This window comes from Euprymna scolopes, chromosome 36 (genome assembly GCF_053919585.1).
Source record: "Euprymna scolopes isolate OS-2025 chromosome 36, ASM5391958v1, whole genome shotgun sequence".
NCBI classification, from domain to species: Eukaryota; Metazoa; Mollusca; class Cephalopoda; order Sepiida; family Sepiolidae; genus Euprymna; species Euprymna scolopes.
The window spans coordinates 87,347,694-87,364,994 of record NC_136517.1 but is presented as its reverse complement, the minus strand read 5'-3'; the positions used below and the strand labels follow the sequence as shown (position 1 = coordinate 87,364,994).

At 35.4% G+C, this 17,301-nt stretch overlaps 1 protein-coding gene across 1 annotated transcript in view; it reads left to right on the top strand.

The window, feature by feature from the left end:
- LOC145260673 (cell division control protein 42 homolog) overlaps window positions 1-17,301 on the top strand; it is a 67,420-nt gene that overhangs the window by 19,308 nt on the left and 30,811 nt on the right. The window contains exon 2 of the mRNA XM_080119030.1: window positions 17,240-17,298. Within this exon, the coding sequence (XP_079975156.1) occupies window positions 17,240-17,298 (59 nt within the window). The remainder of the gene's footprint in view (window positions 1-17,239; window positions 17,299-17,301) is intronic.

The following is a 17,301-nucleotide window of genomic DNA, read 5'->3' as shown; positions in this document are numbered from 1 at the left end:
TCAATTTATATACGAAGATATTTTATGCGTAAATTTTCAGTATTTACTTCAACAGTGCTCAATGCATAGGTAGAGCTAGGTAGTAACTTATGAAAATATATATGGCAATTCTGTATAGCTTAATTGCCATATATATTTTCATAACTTACTATACAGGGTGTCCCCAAAGTCTGGTTACATTATCTAGCCAGACTTTGTGGGCACCGTGTAGATTATGCAGCCAGACTTTGTGGGCACCGTGTAGATTATGCAGCCAGACTTTGTGGACACCGTGTAGATTATGCAGCCAGATTTTGTGGACACCGTGTAGATTATGCAGCCAGACTTTGTGGACACCCTATATATATATATATATATATATATATATATATATATATATATATATATATAGTGTGTCCACAAAGTCTGGCTACATTATGTATCCAGACTTTGTGAACACCCTGTATGTCCACCTTAACTAAAGTCGTACTCAAGATGGCGGCTGCGAACGGATTAAGAACGGAACGCAAATTTTAGCGAAACGAAATTAGCCTAGCAAGAAAAAAACAACTCTATTGCTGATAACTAATAATAGTGTGTTTTAATCTTTAGCTAATCTGTACTTGTTATGAATATGTTAATAATGAAATGAAATAACTAAGAGATTTTTTTTTCAACTAAAATGTAGTTTCACATAACATTTTAATAAACAAGATACCGAAAAAGTTGAATTTCATCGTTCTTTCTCTTCAAAACAATCAAATGAAATTTTTTAAAAATATAATGAATGAAATAACTAAAAAATAATATTCCAGAATAGCAAACAAAGCAATCTTAATGTCTCTATTTTAGTTAAGAATAAAAGTAGTGTATAAAAATGTAAATAAATAAATAAAAACGCAAAAAAACTTATCTAGTTAGGTAAAAACGTAACTTCGCTTGCCTTGTACAGTCAACTCGCTAATTTCGTTCCGCTAAAATTTGTGTCCGTCCCATTTTTTTTTTTTTTTTTTTTTTTACGGGTGATATTTCATAAAAATCGACACAGTCGTTTTCGAGTCTAAAGGGAACGAACTCGGACACACAAAGTTCCCTTTACATAATCTAATTTATAAAACTTGCTCTGTCTGTCTCCATATTTTCAAACTCTATCTCCTCTGAAACTAAAAGTCACAGAGCGGCGCTATGAGCCTCAAATGATTGGATTTTTTACAGACCGTTCTTTTATGGGTCTTTAGCCGATTTAAATAGTTTTTAAGGGGTCAAAAATGGGTCGAAATTGAGAAAAAGTCGTTATAGATTTTGTACATTCATCTTAGTTTATTTTTAATCAGTTCATAGGCGTCTCACGTTGGTACAGTAGTAACGTTGCCAGCTTTGAGTGCTACAGTTTTTGTTTCGGTTTCGATTCTAGCTGATGGTACCCAAATACTTTTTTTTTTACTTTGGAAATCACGACTCTATAATATACGAAATCTGGACAAATTAAAATATATTTAAGCGTATTTTACGACCAGGCAAAGGCGCCCCCCCTCCGCTAATAGTAAGTATACATTATATATATGTGTGTGTGTGTTAGGACGATTAATCGGAATCGAGGAAAATCGGAACTTTTTGGAGTGTCGAAATCGGAAAAATCTGCCTATTTTCAGATTCCAAAAAACGATTCTTTTAAATATCTTTTATTTGATTTTCGTTCGAGAAAAATCTTCACCTGCTCGTAGTAATGAAATAATTATTGATTTTAAACTTCCGGTAACTTTAAAATCCATAAATCACTTACAAGTGTTTTTTACGTTTGAAAAAAATACATGTGCACATTTAAAGTTGTTTTTTTTTGGTGATCGAGACAAAATAACCATTTTATAGTTAAATATTTAGAGATTTATGAAGAATCGGAATCAGTAATTGTATCAGAATCGGAAATTTAGTTCGGAATCGGGGGGGGATATTGGAATCTCTCTCTCTCTCTCTCTCTCTCTCTCTCTCTCTCTCTCTCTCTCTCTCTCTCTCTCTCTCTCTCTGTGCTGACTGCTAATGATTCCCAAATGGGGGTGATAAAGAATTTCCTTAGGGGGCAGATGGAATCGATGCGCTCTGCCAGCTGATTGGTCAGTATGCGACCGAATCGCTCAGCGGGGGGGGGGGTGTAGGTGCATTGATTCACGAGAGAAAATAGATCTTTATTTTTGTTTGTGACTATTATAGGTTTATGTGTTCTTTTTGTTTTGTTTTTTTACCGTAATCTTCACCACCACCAAAAGGAAATAAAAATAAACGAAATACAATTTCTTATTGAATAAATAACGTTTGTGTTACATATATATATGTGTATATAAACAAATAAATGACAAGTCTATATTCCAAATTTCATGATGTTGACCATCTTACAATTTATTCCTTGAAGTACGTTGACATTCACAATTCTTGACGGCACCTGTTTCGTAGCATAAAATCATTCATTTAATTCTTTTCTCAATCAATAAATCTATTCTGTTCTTTACTCCTCAGAAGAAATAGCACATATCAATCCATTAAACGAAAATATATTGCATCTGGGCATGATTACAAAATCCGAAATTGGGAAAGAAGTTGCAATTACCTTTTTTTTTTTCTTTCATTACGCCATTTTCAATTTTCAAGTAAAGTCACCTAAACCTAAACGTAGATTCCATGAACAAAGTTTCTTTCTTAGAACTGCACGCCTGTGGCATTGTCTTCCGTTTTCCGGCTGACTACAATATGGTTGTCTTCAAGTCTAACGTAAACAAGTTTTTGATGAGACGTTCCATATGTCAACAAATTTACCGAATTTCCATTACTAACGATTACTTTATTATCCAACTGTCTACTGTACACTCTTTAACCCTTATCCTCGTGTGGCCTCTTGGCCTTGATAAGTGGTGCTGCCTTTGTAAAAAAAATAATTTCCGTATTTATAAATTGAGTTCCTTTTGATGTGCAGTAATTGTATATTTAAATGAATGATTTTGTGCTACGAAACAGGTGCTGTTGAGAATTGTGAATGTCAACCTACTTAAAGGAATAAATTGTAAGATGGTCAACATCATGTAATTTTGAATATAGACTTTTGCAATTTATTTGTTATATGCTCTGTAATTGCATTGAGCTTCATAAAATAAGGATTGGTATAAATAAAAGGTGCAATATAATTGAACAAAATTTTCGGCAGATATATATATGTCAGGTCATGTCATATGCTACTGGTACCATGTAACCCAGTACTACCTGCCTCATGGTCGGATCACCGGCGACTAAACTGGTTCCCCCACCAGACTTGTTTGGTGAGGAGGGCGGCTAGTCTCCCTGAAGGATTAAAAACAAGACCTTCCAAAGGGCGAATGAACTCTTTTTCTGGGTCAACGGCCAACTAGCACCGTGTATATTTGTGTGTGTGTATTGGGGTAGAGAGGGCTCCCGTAAGCCGTGGTGAAGGCAACCTTTCTAGGAGAAGCAAATCTCTGATTTAAAAAAAAACATAAAGCGGAAGACCAGTACCCGCATTAAGCTGGTCTGCAGTTTAATTTGTTGCCGGCTATCTTGCTCTTGCTTGTTGCTGGATCTCAACATTTTGAACCGAGAGAGAGACTTAGCTGTCGTACAAAGCTAAGACTCTGTAACATCATATTTATATAGATACTCCCTCAGGCATTTGGGCTCCTGGATTTTAAATGTCTGAGGGAGTGGCACTCGTCTGACAAGACGTTGCAATCATATATGTGTGTGTGTGTATATATATATGTGTGTGTGTGTGTGTATATACACACACGCACACACACTCGTCTGACAAGACGTTGCAATCATCATATATGTGTGTGTGTGTGCGTGTGTATATATATACACACACACATATATATGATGATTGCAACGTCTTGTCAGACGAGTGCCACTCCCTCAGACATTTAAAATCTGTGTGTGTATATATATACACACACAGCATAATCACGTTAGCACATTCCTGTTCAATCACCAAGTTAAGCAACGTTGCGCTTGGTCATTACTAAAATGGGTGACTATTTGGGAATTCCAGGTGGTGTATGTGCTCTCTGCTTATCTCGGCATTGTTTCCAGCACTTCTTGCTATTGGGCCCAAGTAGTGCCGATTCAGGAGAGGTATGGTTGGTGATCGCGCAACTCTTGTCTCACAATTACTTACGCAGCTGCCCTTACAGGGGGTATCCATTGTGTCTTGAGACTGAGCGGAGGCGTCGAAAGAACGTTTAATTGGTGTGCCAAGAAAATAAATTCCGTTTCGTCATTTACGACATGCAGTACATGCGTATCTCATCTTGCCAAGTAGCACAGAATGTTATACATACCGTTTGTATCCGTCCTGGGACAGGTATTCTAGTATGTTAATTAGCTGTACTTTAATGGAAAAAACATTTAACACCACAAATTCTTTTCCTTATCTCTAAAATTCCGCAAACTTTGAAACTTCAGATGAGTATTTTTTTTTTCTTTTTCTTTGATGTAATCAATTTCGCTTGGAAAAAAAAAATTACTTTTTTTTTGTTTTTTGTTTTTTTTTTTTTTAGCATAAAACTGAAACTTTTTTGGCAGGAAGCTCAAGTCCGCGCATGCGTGTTGATTTACATGCAAGATAAGATGAATTGCCTTGTCGCCATATTTAATTTTCTAACTTCCTTTTTTAAGTCGCCTCTCTCTCTCTCTCTCTCATATATATATATATATATATATATATATATATATATATATATATATATATATATATATATATATATATATATATATATGAATAAAAAAGAATGCGAAAAGTATAAAAGCTTATAACTTTTCTTTATTCGTTTTTAATTGGTGACGTGCAGGAATACAAAATAATAATATTATGAAAAAAAATTAAATTAATTAAAAAACTTTATATATATATATATATAAAATGGCAGAAGCATTAGAAAATGACCTCTAGACCGTAGCGGAATGGGGCTGCAAATGGATGGCAACATTTAATGCTAGTAAGACTAAGTTGCTCTCCTTTAACAATTACAAGACGCCTATCGCCTATCTGAGAATTCTTCCTTCAAACTCCACGGCCTAACATTTATGGGTAATATGAACTGGAACAAATACATTGCGAAGGCTGCTGCGAGGAAAGTGAGTTTCCTCTATCATGCTAGAAGACTACTCTCACCTGAGAGTATCCTGTACCTCTACAAGGCCACCATTCACCCATGCATGGAGTATTGGTGTCACATCTGGGCTGGTGCATCTACCATTAGCCTCTCCCTCTTGGATAGACAGTTTCCAATCTAATAGGTCCCATTTTGTTAAACTCCAACCCCTATCCCATCGCCGCAATGTTGCATTTCTGTGCCTTTTTTTTTTTTTTTTTTACAAATATTTTAATGGAATGTGTTCTGATGAACTCGTTTCAATTGTGCCCCCCTCGACGTACATATCCCTGACAAACCCGCTTAGCAATAAAATCTCATCCCTTCACTGTTGAGGTCCCTAAATGCCAGAAAATTTTCTATTTTAACAGTTTCTTCCCTCGAACAGCTAGACTTTGGAATTTCCTTCCTGCTACCTGTTTCCCCAGCTTTACTGATATGCAGAAGTTTAAATGTAACATAAACCAACATCTTGTTAATGTTTCCTCGGCAGAGTCCTAAATAGTAACCCCCTTACATCTAAGTGGCGATGTGCCTTGTTAGGGGTGGACATGTGTAATATATATATATATATATATATATATATATATATATATATATGGGGGGCGGGTTTGTGTATTGATATTCATATAAAAATACTTATTTATCTAAAAAGAAAATACAACTTTGTTATATGAGTCGTGGAATTGCATTCATTTGCAAAATATCTAGCTAATTTGCATATTCTTTTAAACATTCATTTTAATTAATTCCCTATTATTCCCCCCCCTCCCCGGTTTTCTTATAGGATCGTTTTTATTTTAATATTACGTGTAATTATATTCATTTAAATATTCTACATGATTTATACTTACGTAATATTTGCGTAAAAAGCTTATAGTAAACACAAACATCTTTCTCTCTCTCTCTCTCTCTCTCTCTCTCTCTCTCTCTCTCTCTCTCTCTCTCATATATATATATCAAAAAATTGCCTACCAAACTACTCTGTCAGTTTTTGGTCAACAGACATGCGACTTAATGTATATAGGGTATTCGAACTCATGCGAAACGTTATATTTGGGTTTTAGCCGCGGGAAATCTTTGCCAAAGTGTGAAAATTAAAAAAATGAAATTTGCCAGATGAAGATCGAACGACAGCATTACGAATATGCATGCGTAACGTAATAGTTATTGGTTCATGTTTCAATTTTTAGCCTAGCAGCAAACATGTCTTCATAGCATCAAAGGAAAAAGTAAATCGTAAGCTAAACGTTTTGGTTTCGATTCTCGGTGGTGGCGCACGAATCTTGTTTTTTTTTTTTTTTTTTTTTTTTTTTTTTGTTTTGTTTTGTTTTTTTAAATCATTACTATATGTTTGGTCCAATATGCGAAATCTACATTAAATTAAAATATATTTAAGCGTATTTTACGACGGAGCAACGAACGCCGGGCGGCCTACTAGTATGTGTGTATGGGTTTGTTTTACTAAACACATAGATTCGAAAAAGTTGTCAAAAAAAAAATATATATATATAACAAATGTTATCAAAGGCAAGATTAGTTAATTTTCTACCTAACTGGATATTTTTTGTGTGTTTTTATTTAAAGTAACATGTTTATTCAGCTCGAAAAACGTAGTGTTTACCGATGTATTGGAAAATTTAAAATGGCGCAGCTGCTGAACACGGTAAGTTTGGGAAAATGAGTTGAAAATAAAAAATTCTACAAAATAATTTTAGAAACTCGCTTAATATATGTTACCGTGACATAGGCTGACATATATTGGGTGGGTTTTTAATAGTATTTTGTATATTTTTTTATTTTTACCACATTTTCTCAAACTTACCGTGTTCAGCAGAAAGTCCACCGCCATTTTAAATTTTCATATACATCGGTAAACATTGTATGTTTTTCGAGCTGAATAAACATGTTACATTAAATTAAAACACTAAAAAGTTATCCAGTTAGGTAGAAAAGTAACTTATCTTGCCTTTGATAACATTTATTTGGTATATATTTGTTTTTGACGACTTTTTCGAATCTATGGGTATGTGTATAGTCAAACAAACCCGGGTGTATATATATATATATATATATATATATATATATATATATATATATATATATATATAATCTGTCTATCTATCTGTAAAGCATATTCCGGTAAATGTGTTTTTCTCTTTCAAATACAGTCTCACCCTCCTTAATCTCTCTCCCTACACCTCTCTCAAATACATGCTCAACTTCTTTCGACACACTCCCCCTCCACCTTCCACCTCTCTCTCTCTCTCTCTCTCTCTCTCTCTCTCTCTCTCTCTCTCTCTCTCTCTCTCTTCAGTAAACTGTCCTGTTTCCGATGAACGATATCAACACATCATTTCCATCCTGTTACCATGGAAACGTCAAATAAAAGTTTGTTTGACGCGGCCTCTCCGCTCGGCGTCTATAAAGAGGAGAGAGACAAAGAAAAACCTTGGCGGCCCTCCACCCTCATCTGTGCTCGACGGTCCCATCACGCCAAACCTTCTCCATATTGGCACAACTTCGCCTTGGCCAACGACCAACCGGTGTCTTCAGAACCGAAGCTTGCGATTCTCGAGACAAATTTATTGAACAGCAATAATTCGAATCTTTGTATTGGAGTCAAAAACTGCTGTAAGACAAAGAGGACCCGATATTCTTAGGATGCGGCCACTTAAACAACGTGTCTTCCATCGTAAATGTCACAACTAACATGTATATAATCCTAGCAGAGGTGGTGCGCCCGACCTTGCCGGTTTTAAAATACGTTTAAATATTAGTGATGGGACGATTCCAATATTTTTCCCGATTCCGTGCTAAATTCCCGATTCCGATATAATAAATTACCGATTCCGATTCTTTATAAATCTCTAATTATTTAACTATAACATTGTTATTTCCCCCGGTTTTCATAAAAACACACGTTAAATATGCAGATATGTTCCTAAACGTCAAAATACACTTGTAGAGGATGATCTATCGATTTTAGCTTTACTGGTATTTTAAAATCAATAAATATTTTATTATTACCAGCAGTGGGAGATTTTACTTTAAACAAAATCAAATAAAAAAAAACAAAAGAATCGTTTTTGGCATCAGAAAATATGAATCAATTTTTCCGATTCCCATGCCCCCAAATCTTTCGATTTTTCAGACTCCCGGTTCCGATTAATCGTCCCAACACTATTAAATGTATTTTTAATTCATGCAGATTTCGTAGTTATTATTATAGAGCCAACATGTCTTCCATCATAATATTCAATATTATATTGTATCTAATATATAGAACTGATTTCAAGTTTTAAAAAATGACTTTGGTGCCATCAGCTAGAATCGAAACCAAACCATTTAGCGCTTCTGCCGATACATGATATTAATTCCTCTCTCACGGTGAGAAATACGATACCAGGGTCGAAAAGTGGGATTAAGGAGGAGGACCTTCAAAAAGTGCCTGAGCAACCCCGTCACTTCCTGACGATTGGCCTTCGGGACAAGATCAAAGTGTAGTATCTGTTCTTCAGATGCTGCATTTCAATTTCTTGTTCTCTGTCAGTGGAGGAGAAATCCTTCACGACTGAGGCAATTTTTATTTTTGTTCCTTTTCTCCACATTAAAAAACGACCCTGGTGTCTAACTCTGACCCGTGGGGAGGCATTGTAAATAGGAACAATAAACTAACTCCCATCTCAAGAGTGGGCCTCCTAGAACTGTAAAGGACCAGTTTCCTACTGCAATCAACGAGGGAACCGGTTATTGCAAGAATGGCCTATATTATTTATTTTCATGCCAAGGTTAAAAAAAAAAAAACTACGACGAGCATTTACTCAAAGGTTTTTTTTGTTGTTTTTTGTTTTTGTTTGTTTGTTTATTTGTTTTTTAGACAACGAACTTTAAATTAAACTAAATCACACAAAAACTTTTGTTACTCTTACAAATATCTGGTTTATTCCAAAGATTAATTTGCGGCATTTATAATTTAGATAAACGTTCAGCCATGTGACCCCCGTGTACATTACGTAATCTTGAAGTTCAATTTTCACCAACTCTACGCGTTAGATTAAGCTGTATTTCGTTAATAACGTGTCGAATATTGTCTTCTAAGTGGTCTATTGTGCCTGGTTTATCAGCATAGACATCGGAATTTGCATATCCCCAAAGAAAATAATCTAGTGGGGTTAAGTCGCACGAACGAGGTGACCAGTTAACCTGTTCATTTCGAGAAATGATTTGTTCATCAAATGTTTCAAAATGATTTTCAAAATAAACTTACACAATTTGCAAACGCAAAATAAATTTACACAATTTGCAAAAGGTGTTAGTCTCTTCTATGATGAATTGCCAAACCAAGCTGAACTGAAAATAACCGATAGTTGCCAAATCTGTAATTAAAGAAAAGTTGTCAATTTAAAGTTCGCCGCCTCTAAAAAAAAATTTTTTAAAAATCAAAAAGAAAAACACCCTCTCTCTCTCTCTCTCTATATATATATATATATATATATATATATATATATATATATATATATATATATATTATATTATATTATATTTTACACAGGAATCACCACTTATCAAGGCCCGGAGGCCACTCAAGGATAAGGGTTAATGGGTATACATTAGTCAATGTGATTATAGCGTAGTAAATGTAAGTAGTGGAATATTTGTAAGTTGGATTGCATAGGGGGACGGTTCATCAAAAACTTGTTTACATTGGACTTGAAGACAATCAAATTGCAGTCAGCTAGAAAGCAGGCCAACGGAAGAGAGTTCCACAGGCGTGCAGTTCTAACAAAGAAGCTTTGTTCATGGAATCGACATTCGTGTGTGTGTGTGTGTGTGTGTGTGTGTGTGTGTGTGTGTGTGTGTGTGTGTGTGTGTTTTCTCTGCCGCTTTTTCCCCCCAGTCACGATTGCAGAATACCCGAAAATAGGACACTATTTATTACGTTTATTTCTGTTCGAAACCAAGCTCTCCCCCCCCCTCTTTTTTTTTTTTTTTTTTTTCTGAAGTCCCATTTTCTGTAACGCGATACGCATCTAGAAGAACTAGCTGTTGCCGTTTAAAGAGTCTGAAATCCTGCTTGGCTCAAAGACTAGCGGCAAACGCTTCGGGTATGTCGCTGGTGGCAGTGGTGGTGGTGGTGTCTCTGGGTGATGCGCTCGTTATGTGAAAAGACTGTGTTTATCACCGTGACCATCTGTGTGACTAAAGGGCTGGAATGGGGCGTCTGTGCAATGAAATCCCAAGAATTTCGTTAAGCCCATCCTAAACTAGAGATAAGAAGGTTCGCGAGTGCACGCTGCCCGGCCCGAAGACTTCGTCATATTTATTGGCTTAAGTATTCGTTTCGGATACTCTATACGGCAACGCGTTTTGAATTAATTATTTCGATTAATCAACATATGGTTCGGTTTATTAAATAAAGATTCTGTTAAACGTCAGACGAGAGAAAATTAAATTCTCGGATCTCTACTTCTCGTACGATTAACCTCAACATCATTCCAACACGTCGCAATTCTTTCACGTTTATGAGTCATTTGGCCTTTTGGCTAAAATCAATAAAATGTATACATACACACAGATATGTATGTGCACATATGTATATTTATATGTACGTATGAATGTGTATATATGTATGTATCATTGCAGTATTGTTTTTTGTTTTTTTTTTTTAATAAAATCAATGAGATAGTGCACATACATACATTATAATCAAATAAACACTTTGGTTAGTATTATCTTTATGTCCATATATTAAACAGCTGATAGTTAGCAAGTGGTCTTGGTGTGCGACCTATCCTGAATGGAGGAATCCTCTCTCTCTCTCTCTCTCTCTCTCTCTCTCTCTCTCTCTCTCTCTCTCTATCTCTCTCTCGTTTATTTAATGTATATGTGTATGTAATTATACTTTTTGTTATCAAGTAAGATCTTTGACTTACTTGCAGTTTCATCAAATACTTTTGTATGCGAAATCCGATCCCGCATTTTGCTAATTTCCTACCCTCTGATGAGAAAGGATTAAGGACTATCCACTTATTAAGCGTTTCCTTTTCAGATTAAACATGTTTTTAACTCTTTCTCAAAGTGTTTTTAACATGTTTTATTAACTATTTGCTCTTATATATATATATATGTGTGTGTCTGTGTACATGTTATACAAACATTATTGGTTACATGTACAGGCTTCAGTGGAACCTCAATTCAGAGAGACCACCTCATCAGACCGAAAAAAGGAGCAATGTAACAGAGCGCTTATGAGCGCGGTGGAAAAAAGCAGCAGCAGCAGCAAAGGATGACGAGCATATGCAAAGATTAGCAGCAACAACAGTAGTCGAAAAACTGCATATGCAGATTAGGAAGTGTGTGCGAGAAGAAGGAAAAAAAGGAGAAAAAGTTCAACACGTGCTCGGGAGAAAGAAACTCGACGTGTAAAGGAAGTCGATGAGAAGGAGAAACGCAAGCCAGGCTAAAATGGACATCAGGTAGCGAGAGACTTTTTAAACGGTGCCTAAAGTAATAAAAACGTTTTGCATATATATATATATATATATATATATATATATATATATATATATTCTATTCCTGTTATATCTGTTTGTTCCAGCGTAGCAACCACATTAAATAAAGGCAGTCACGAGGTGTGACTTAAACCCTGCAAAAGGAGGAGAACGCTTCTACAGTATTTGGACCAAATTTTTGAAATCGTAATACTGAATTTCACATGAAAACAATGGTATCTACGTATTCCCCGTATTTTTAAGATGATTATATCCAAGAATTACGAAAATCGATAAGGTAGGAAATTATTTATTAAAGAAAATGAAAAATAGAATTCGATGAAAACGATCGTAAAACACACAACAGAATTGAAAAGGGAGGTAATTTTCCGTTTTGATTTAAACAAGATGGCGGAAATTTCTCACCTGCTAACACGATCAAAATTGTTTTGTTTTTGTTTTTTAATAATTCAGTAATATTCGGGTAATTTCGACTGCATAATTTGAAAGCTAACATTGTAACTTATTAGAATTTACAAAAAAAAATCAGTTGAAACCATTGTTTATCTGAAAACTCCATTTATCGACTACGAATTCTCGTCCCTATCCTGTAGAACCGTCAGGAGGAGTATAATTTGTGAGGACGGATAGATCAGGTTAAGGAGTGGAGATATGGGAAAAAGAAGAATAGAGGTGAAGGAGGGACAGAATACATTCCAAACTGGCTAAACCATCTCAGCGGGGTGGGGGGGGGGATTTACATGGATATAGTTTACTTTAAGCACCTCAGTATCTTTACTTTGATCAAAAGTGGTCATTCAGGTTGTTCTTTTTTACATGCTTCTCCACGAGGGCAGAGTTTGGCTCAGGGTCGGTTTTTAATGTGGGGGAAAATCTAGCTCCCCAAAAAAGGGGCACTTTGGATAGGAACAAAAATAAATAAAAAAAAATGCTTCAATCTAGAAGAGCCTCTCCTCCCCTGACCGAGGCCAGAAAAGGTGAGGTGTGACATCAGAACTGATACCAAAGGTTGTTTTTTTTATTATGATCAGGGCTATCCCTTCATTGCAGACTTTATGTCTATTGTGTATGTACATTTAATCTGGCCACTCTCTTTATTTTATAGATAAGCTTTCTACAGGGTGGCCCAGCCCAAAAAATGTAGTAGAGGGGAGGAACATTTTTCATTGTTTAAATTACATGTAGCATTGTGTAAATTACATGTAGCATTGTGTAAATTACATGTAGCCTTCTGTAAATGACATGTAGTATTGTTTAAATGACATGTAGTATTGTTCAAATTACCTGTAGTGTTGCTGGAAGTGCTCCCTGTTGACATCTATGCATTTCTGGGCATGTTTAACAGCGTTTGCAGATACTGCCGGTAGATCTTCTCTGGTGATTCTCCTGATAGCGTTGGTAATGTTCTCCTTTAGTTGGTCTAGATTATGAGGATTATTTGCATAAACTTTTTGTTTTAAAGTCCTCCCAAAGATAAAACATCACATAATGATAAGTCCGGGGAACGTGGTGGCCATAACCCTTTGCTTATTGTCCTCTCCTCAGTATACATGTCATGAACTCGTTTCAGTGATCTATGAAACGTGTGGCATGTAGTGCCATCTTGTTGGAAAAAGAATTGCATTTTGACTTGTGGTGTCAGTTGGTCGTTAAGAGAAAGATTAGAGAGATCGGGCTACTTTTAAGATGGTCACCCTATATATATATATATATATTACTATGTCCTCCATTGAGCACTTTTTAATAAACACAGGGCTTCAGTGGATCTCCATCTAGGAAACCAAACTATGCAACCATTTTACATATATTAGTTCAGAAATTCAAGTTTACAAAATGAATTATTTTGGAAACTTAAAGTGTGTATATTAATATTCATTGGACTCTCCTAACCAGAAGAAAATTGGAATCTGTAAATGAATCGGGATCGAGGGGGGGGGCGGATATTGGATTCATCCCATCACTTATATATATACACATTTATATATTTTTCATATTAATTTTTTATTCATACATATTTAAATATATTAAAAGGAATGCACATGAATATAACATATATATATATATATATATATATATATATATATCACACACACACACACAGGCACTAGTGTTTCATTCTTTTGCAAACATGACTGCAGAAAGTCTTGGGACCGTCTGGCTTTGAAATTCGTTCAGTTTCTCCTGATTATATCAACATGCCAAAATTTAAATGTAATGTGAACAACCCCACTGTTCTCATCGTTTCGTCTGATATAACTTCTGATCTTATCCATGCATATCTTGTCAAATTCAAGAATCTTTCTGTCGAACTTGGGAATCTGCCTGGAATTTTGAACAGAACCCTGTATTTATTCAACGGTGTTAGCATGTTCGCATTCCGTCGACCATGACCATGTATAAATCTTAAATAATTCGCAATTGTAATCTTTGTATCGTCTGCACAGGTGATGTAAGCTTCGACCTTCAGAAGGTGTTACTTCGAACCGAATTGTACTTAGTATTTGATCTGCTGGGCTATGAAATATTAAGTTTTATATTTAGTCATTTTTATGTGGCTCATGCAATCTCTTGTATTAAATAAAGGGATCTGTTCAAACTTTTGTGCAGATTCCCGAGTTTGACGGAAAAGATTTCGCCGAGTTTGACAAAATAGACCTGAAGATGGTCAGAATTTACATCATTTGAAACGTTGTGAAAATGACGCTCAAGATTAGAACAGTAGTCTGAAGAATCCAAATAATACGAATAACACTGGTCAACAACTAATTTGTTGTCTGTGTTTTTTTCAGCTGATTTAGGGCAAATCTGCTCCACTGAATCCCGAAATCACAATCTGGTCAAGTTTTTGAGCCACATGTCATTTGTTTTTGTTCACATGTATGCATGTGTGAAGCATTTTAGAGGTTGGGGTGGGAGTAAAATTCCATATTTTGATTGGAAATGATTATTTTAATGGCAAGAAGTATTCAGGTTCGATAGTTCAGGGTGATCATGTCAAAAAGGGATCGGTTTGAAGTCATAAAACTTTGAAATCTTCCTAAAAATCAGTCGTCAGGATACACAAAGAAGGACTGGGCTGTGCAGGTGGAATTGGTGTCTTACGAAGAAAGGAACATCAAAAATGAGCCTCTCGTGAATAGGTCCAGAATATCCTTTCCACCGCAGAACATCAAGCTCAGCTTAAATAAGCAGTCCACCAAGACTCTGGACAAGGATGGTGACTACTTCACTTACTTGTATCACACTTTTCCAGGATTGACCATGGAGAAGTTGAAAGCTGGCATCTTTGACAGTTCTCAGACTTGGCAGCTCATCAGAGATCCAAAGTTTGAAACAAGGTGGAACTGGAAGCGTGGAAGGCATTTGTTCTAGTATTGAATAATTTTCTTGGCAACAATAAGGCCAGAAACTATGCAGAACTTGTCAACAACATGATGACAGCTTTGAAAAACCTGGGCTGCAAAGAAGGTTGGCTCCCTCTACCGTGCTAGAAAACTACTTACGCCTAACAATATCCTATACCTCTATAAGGTCACCAGTCGCCCATGTATGGAGTACTGTTGTCACATCTGGGCTGCATCTGCTGCTTGTCTCTCTCTCCTGGACAAGGTTCAAAAGAGAGTTGCCAACCTGATAGGTCCTGAACTGTCATCTAGACTTCAGCCTCTGTCCCATCGACGAGATGTTGCATCCCTCTGCCTGTTCTACAAATACTTTAATGGTGAATGCTCTGACGAACTGCAAACACTTGTACCTCCCCGACATAACTACCCCCGACAAACCCGACAAGCTACTAAGTCTCATCCCTTTACAGTAGAGATCCCTAGGTGCAAAAAAGCCTTTTACTCCAATAGTTTCTTCCCCAGAACTGCGGGTCTTTGGAACTCCCTTCCGGGATTCTGCTTTCCCAACTGCACTGATATGCAGAAGTTCAAGTGTAATGTTAACAAACATCTTTCTACTCATCTCCCTTCATAATGACCCCGCTAATTAAGTCCCTGATAGTAGCCCCCTGCTTCAAAGTGGCACTGTGCCTTGTTTGGGGTGAAAATTGAATAAAAAAAAAATTAATTAAAAAAAAAAAGGTGCTCTACCTATTTTCACATATGGATTTGTTCCCTGACCTAATAGCAGGGTCGCTGGAACGCAGTCATGATAGCTGAGTACTGTTAGAATCTAGAGAGAGATCTCCCTGCCACTGAAAATTCGAAGAAATTGAAGTTCAAGCCCTGAAGTTTGAAAAATGGTGAAGCAACATGCAATTTGTGTACTTTTATCAACGCCCACCATTCAGTTTACAGTAATCGATGTTTCTGTTAGGTAATCAATATATGGTGTTGGCAAAGCATTTTTGTTTTGTAAAACAAAATTAGGATGATGTGTTGACAAAATTAGCTGATAATGCCACAAAAATGTAATCGATTTTGTTATGAGATTTTTTTTTTTTTTTTCAAATCAACTTAGCACAAAAACCTGACCTGATGGAGAGAAACGGATGTCATTTTCTGATTTAGCAATGCAAAAATATCCTAAATCAGTTGTAGAAATCAAGGCAACATTCAAAAAGTAAAAAAAAAAATCTTTATTAGTTTAATTTATTACTATATATCTATATATATATATATATATATATATATAGTAATTTATAAAATATATATAGCTTCAATTATATAAAAGGAACTTTGTGTGTGAGTTAATTCTATATAGACTCCACAATGGCTGAGCTGATTTTTATGAAACCTTACACAAATGTACTTTATGTCCGACCAACAGTATGGATTTAGGCGAGCCCGTTCTACTGCAGATATCCTAACTGTAATCTTTGAACATATACGCCATGCACTGGATAAGGCAAGGGCAGTAGCAGTAGATATATCTAAGGCCTTTGACAGGGTATGGCATGATGGTCTTCTCATGAAAATCAGATCACATGGTATTACTGGACAAATATTTAACATAATTGAATTTTCTCTTAAAAACATATTTAAGATTATATGTTCACAAAAATGTAATCGATTTTGTCACATCTGATTTTTTTCTTTTTTTTTTTTTTTCAAAGCAACTTAGCACAAAAACCTGACCTGATGGAGAGAAATAGATGTCATTTCCTAATTCAACAGCTCAAAAATATCCTAAATCAGTTTTACAAATCTAGACAACATTCAAAAAGTAAAAAAATTGTTGCCCAGTGATACTCGATTCAGAAACATAATATCGCATGTTTGTATTTTTTTTTTTTTTTTTTTTTTTTTTTTTTTTTTAGTATTCTTTTTATATATATATATATATATATATATATATATATATATATATATATATATATATATACTTAATAAAGTTGTATGAAATGCAGATGAACAAAAACAAACAATTGGAGACAATATATGCAATATTTTTGCTTCAGTAAATCTTTCATCTACTGTTAATAAAATCTAGGACGGTTAAAAAGTATGTTGATATTTCGTGAGAAACTCCTCTTTCTCAAAAACAAAACTCTCTCCATTTACAGAGAAACGTGGCCATTATAATTTTAATTTTAAAATTTTTTGACAAATGAACTTAAAACCTGTTTCTTTCTCTTTTTCTTTTTAGTGGTTGTGTCTGTCGACAATACACCCGTCAGTTTGCAACTTTGCGACACGGCCGGACAAGTA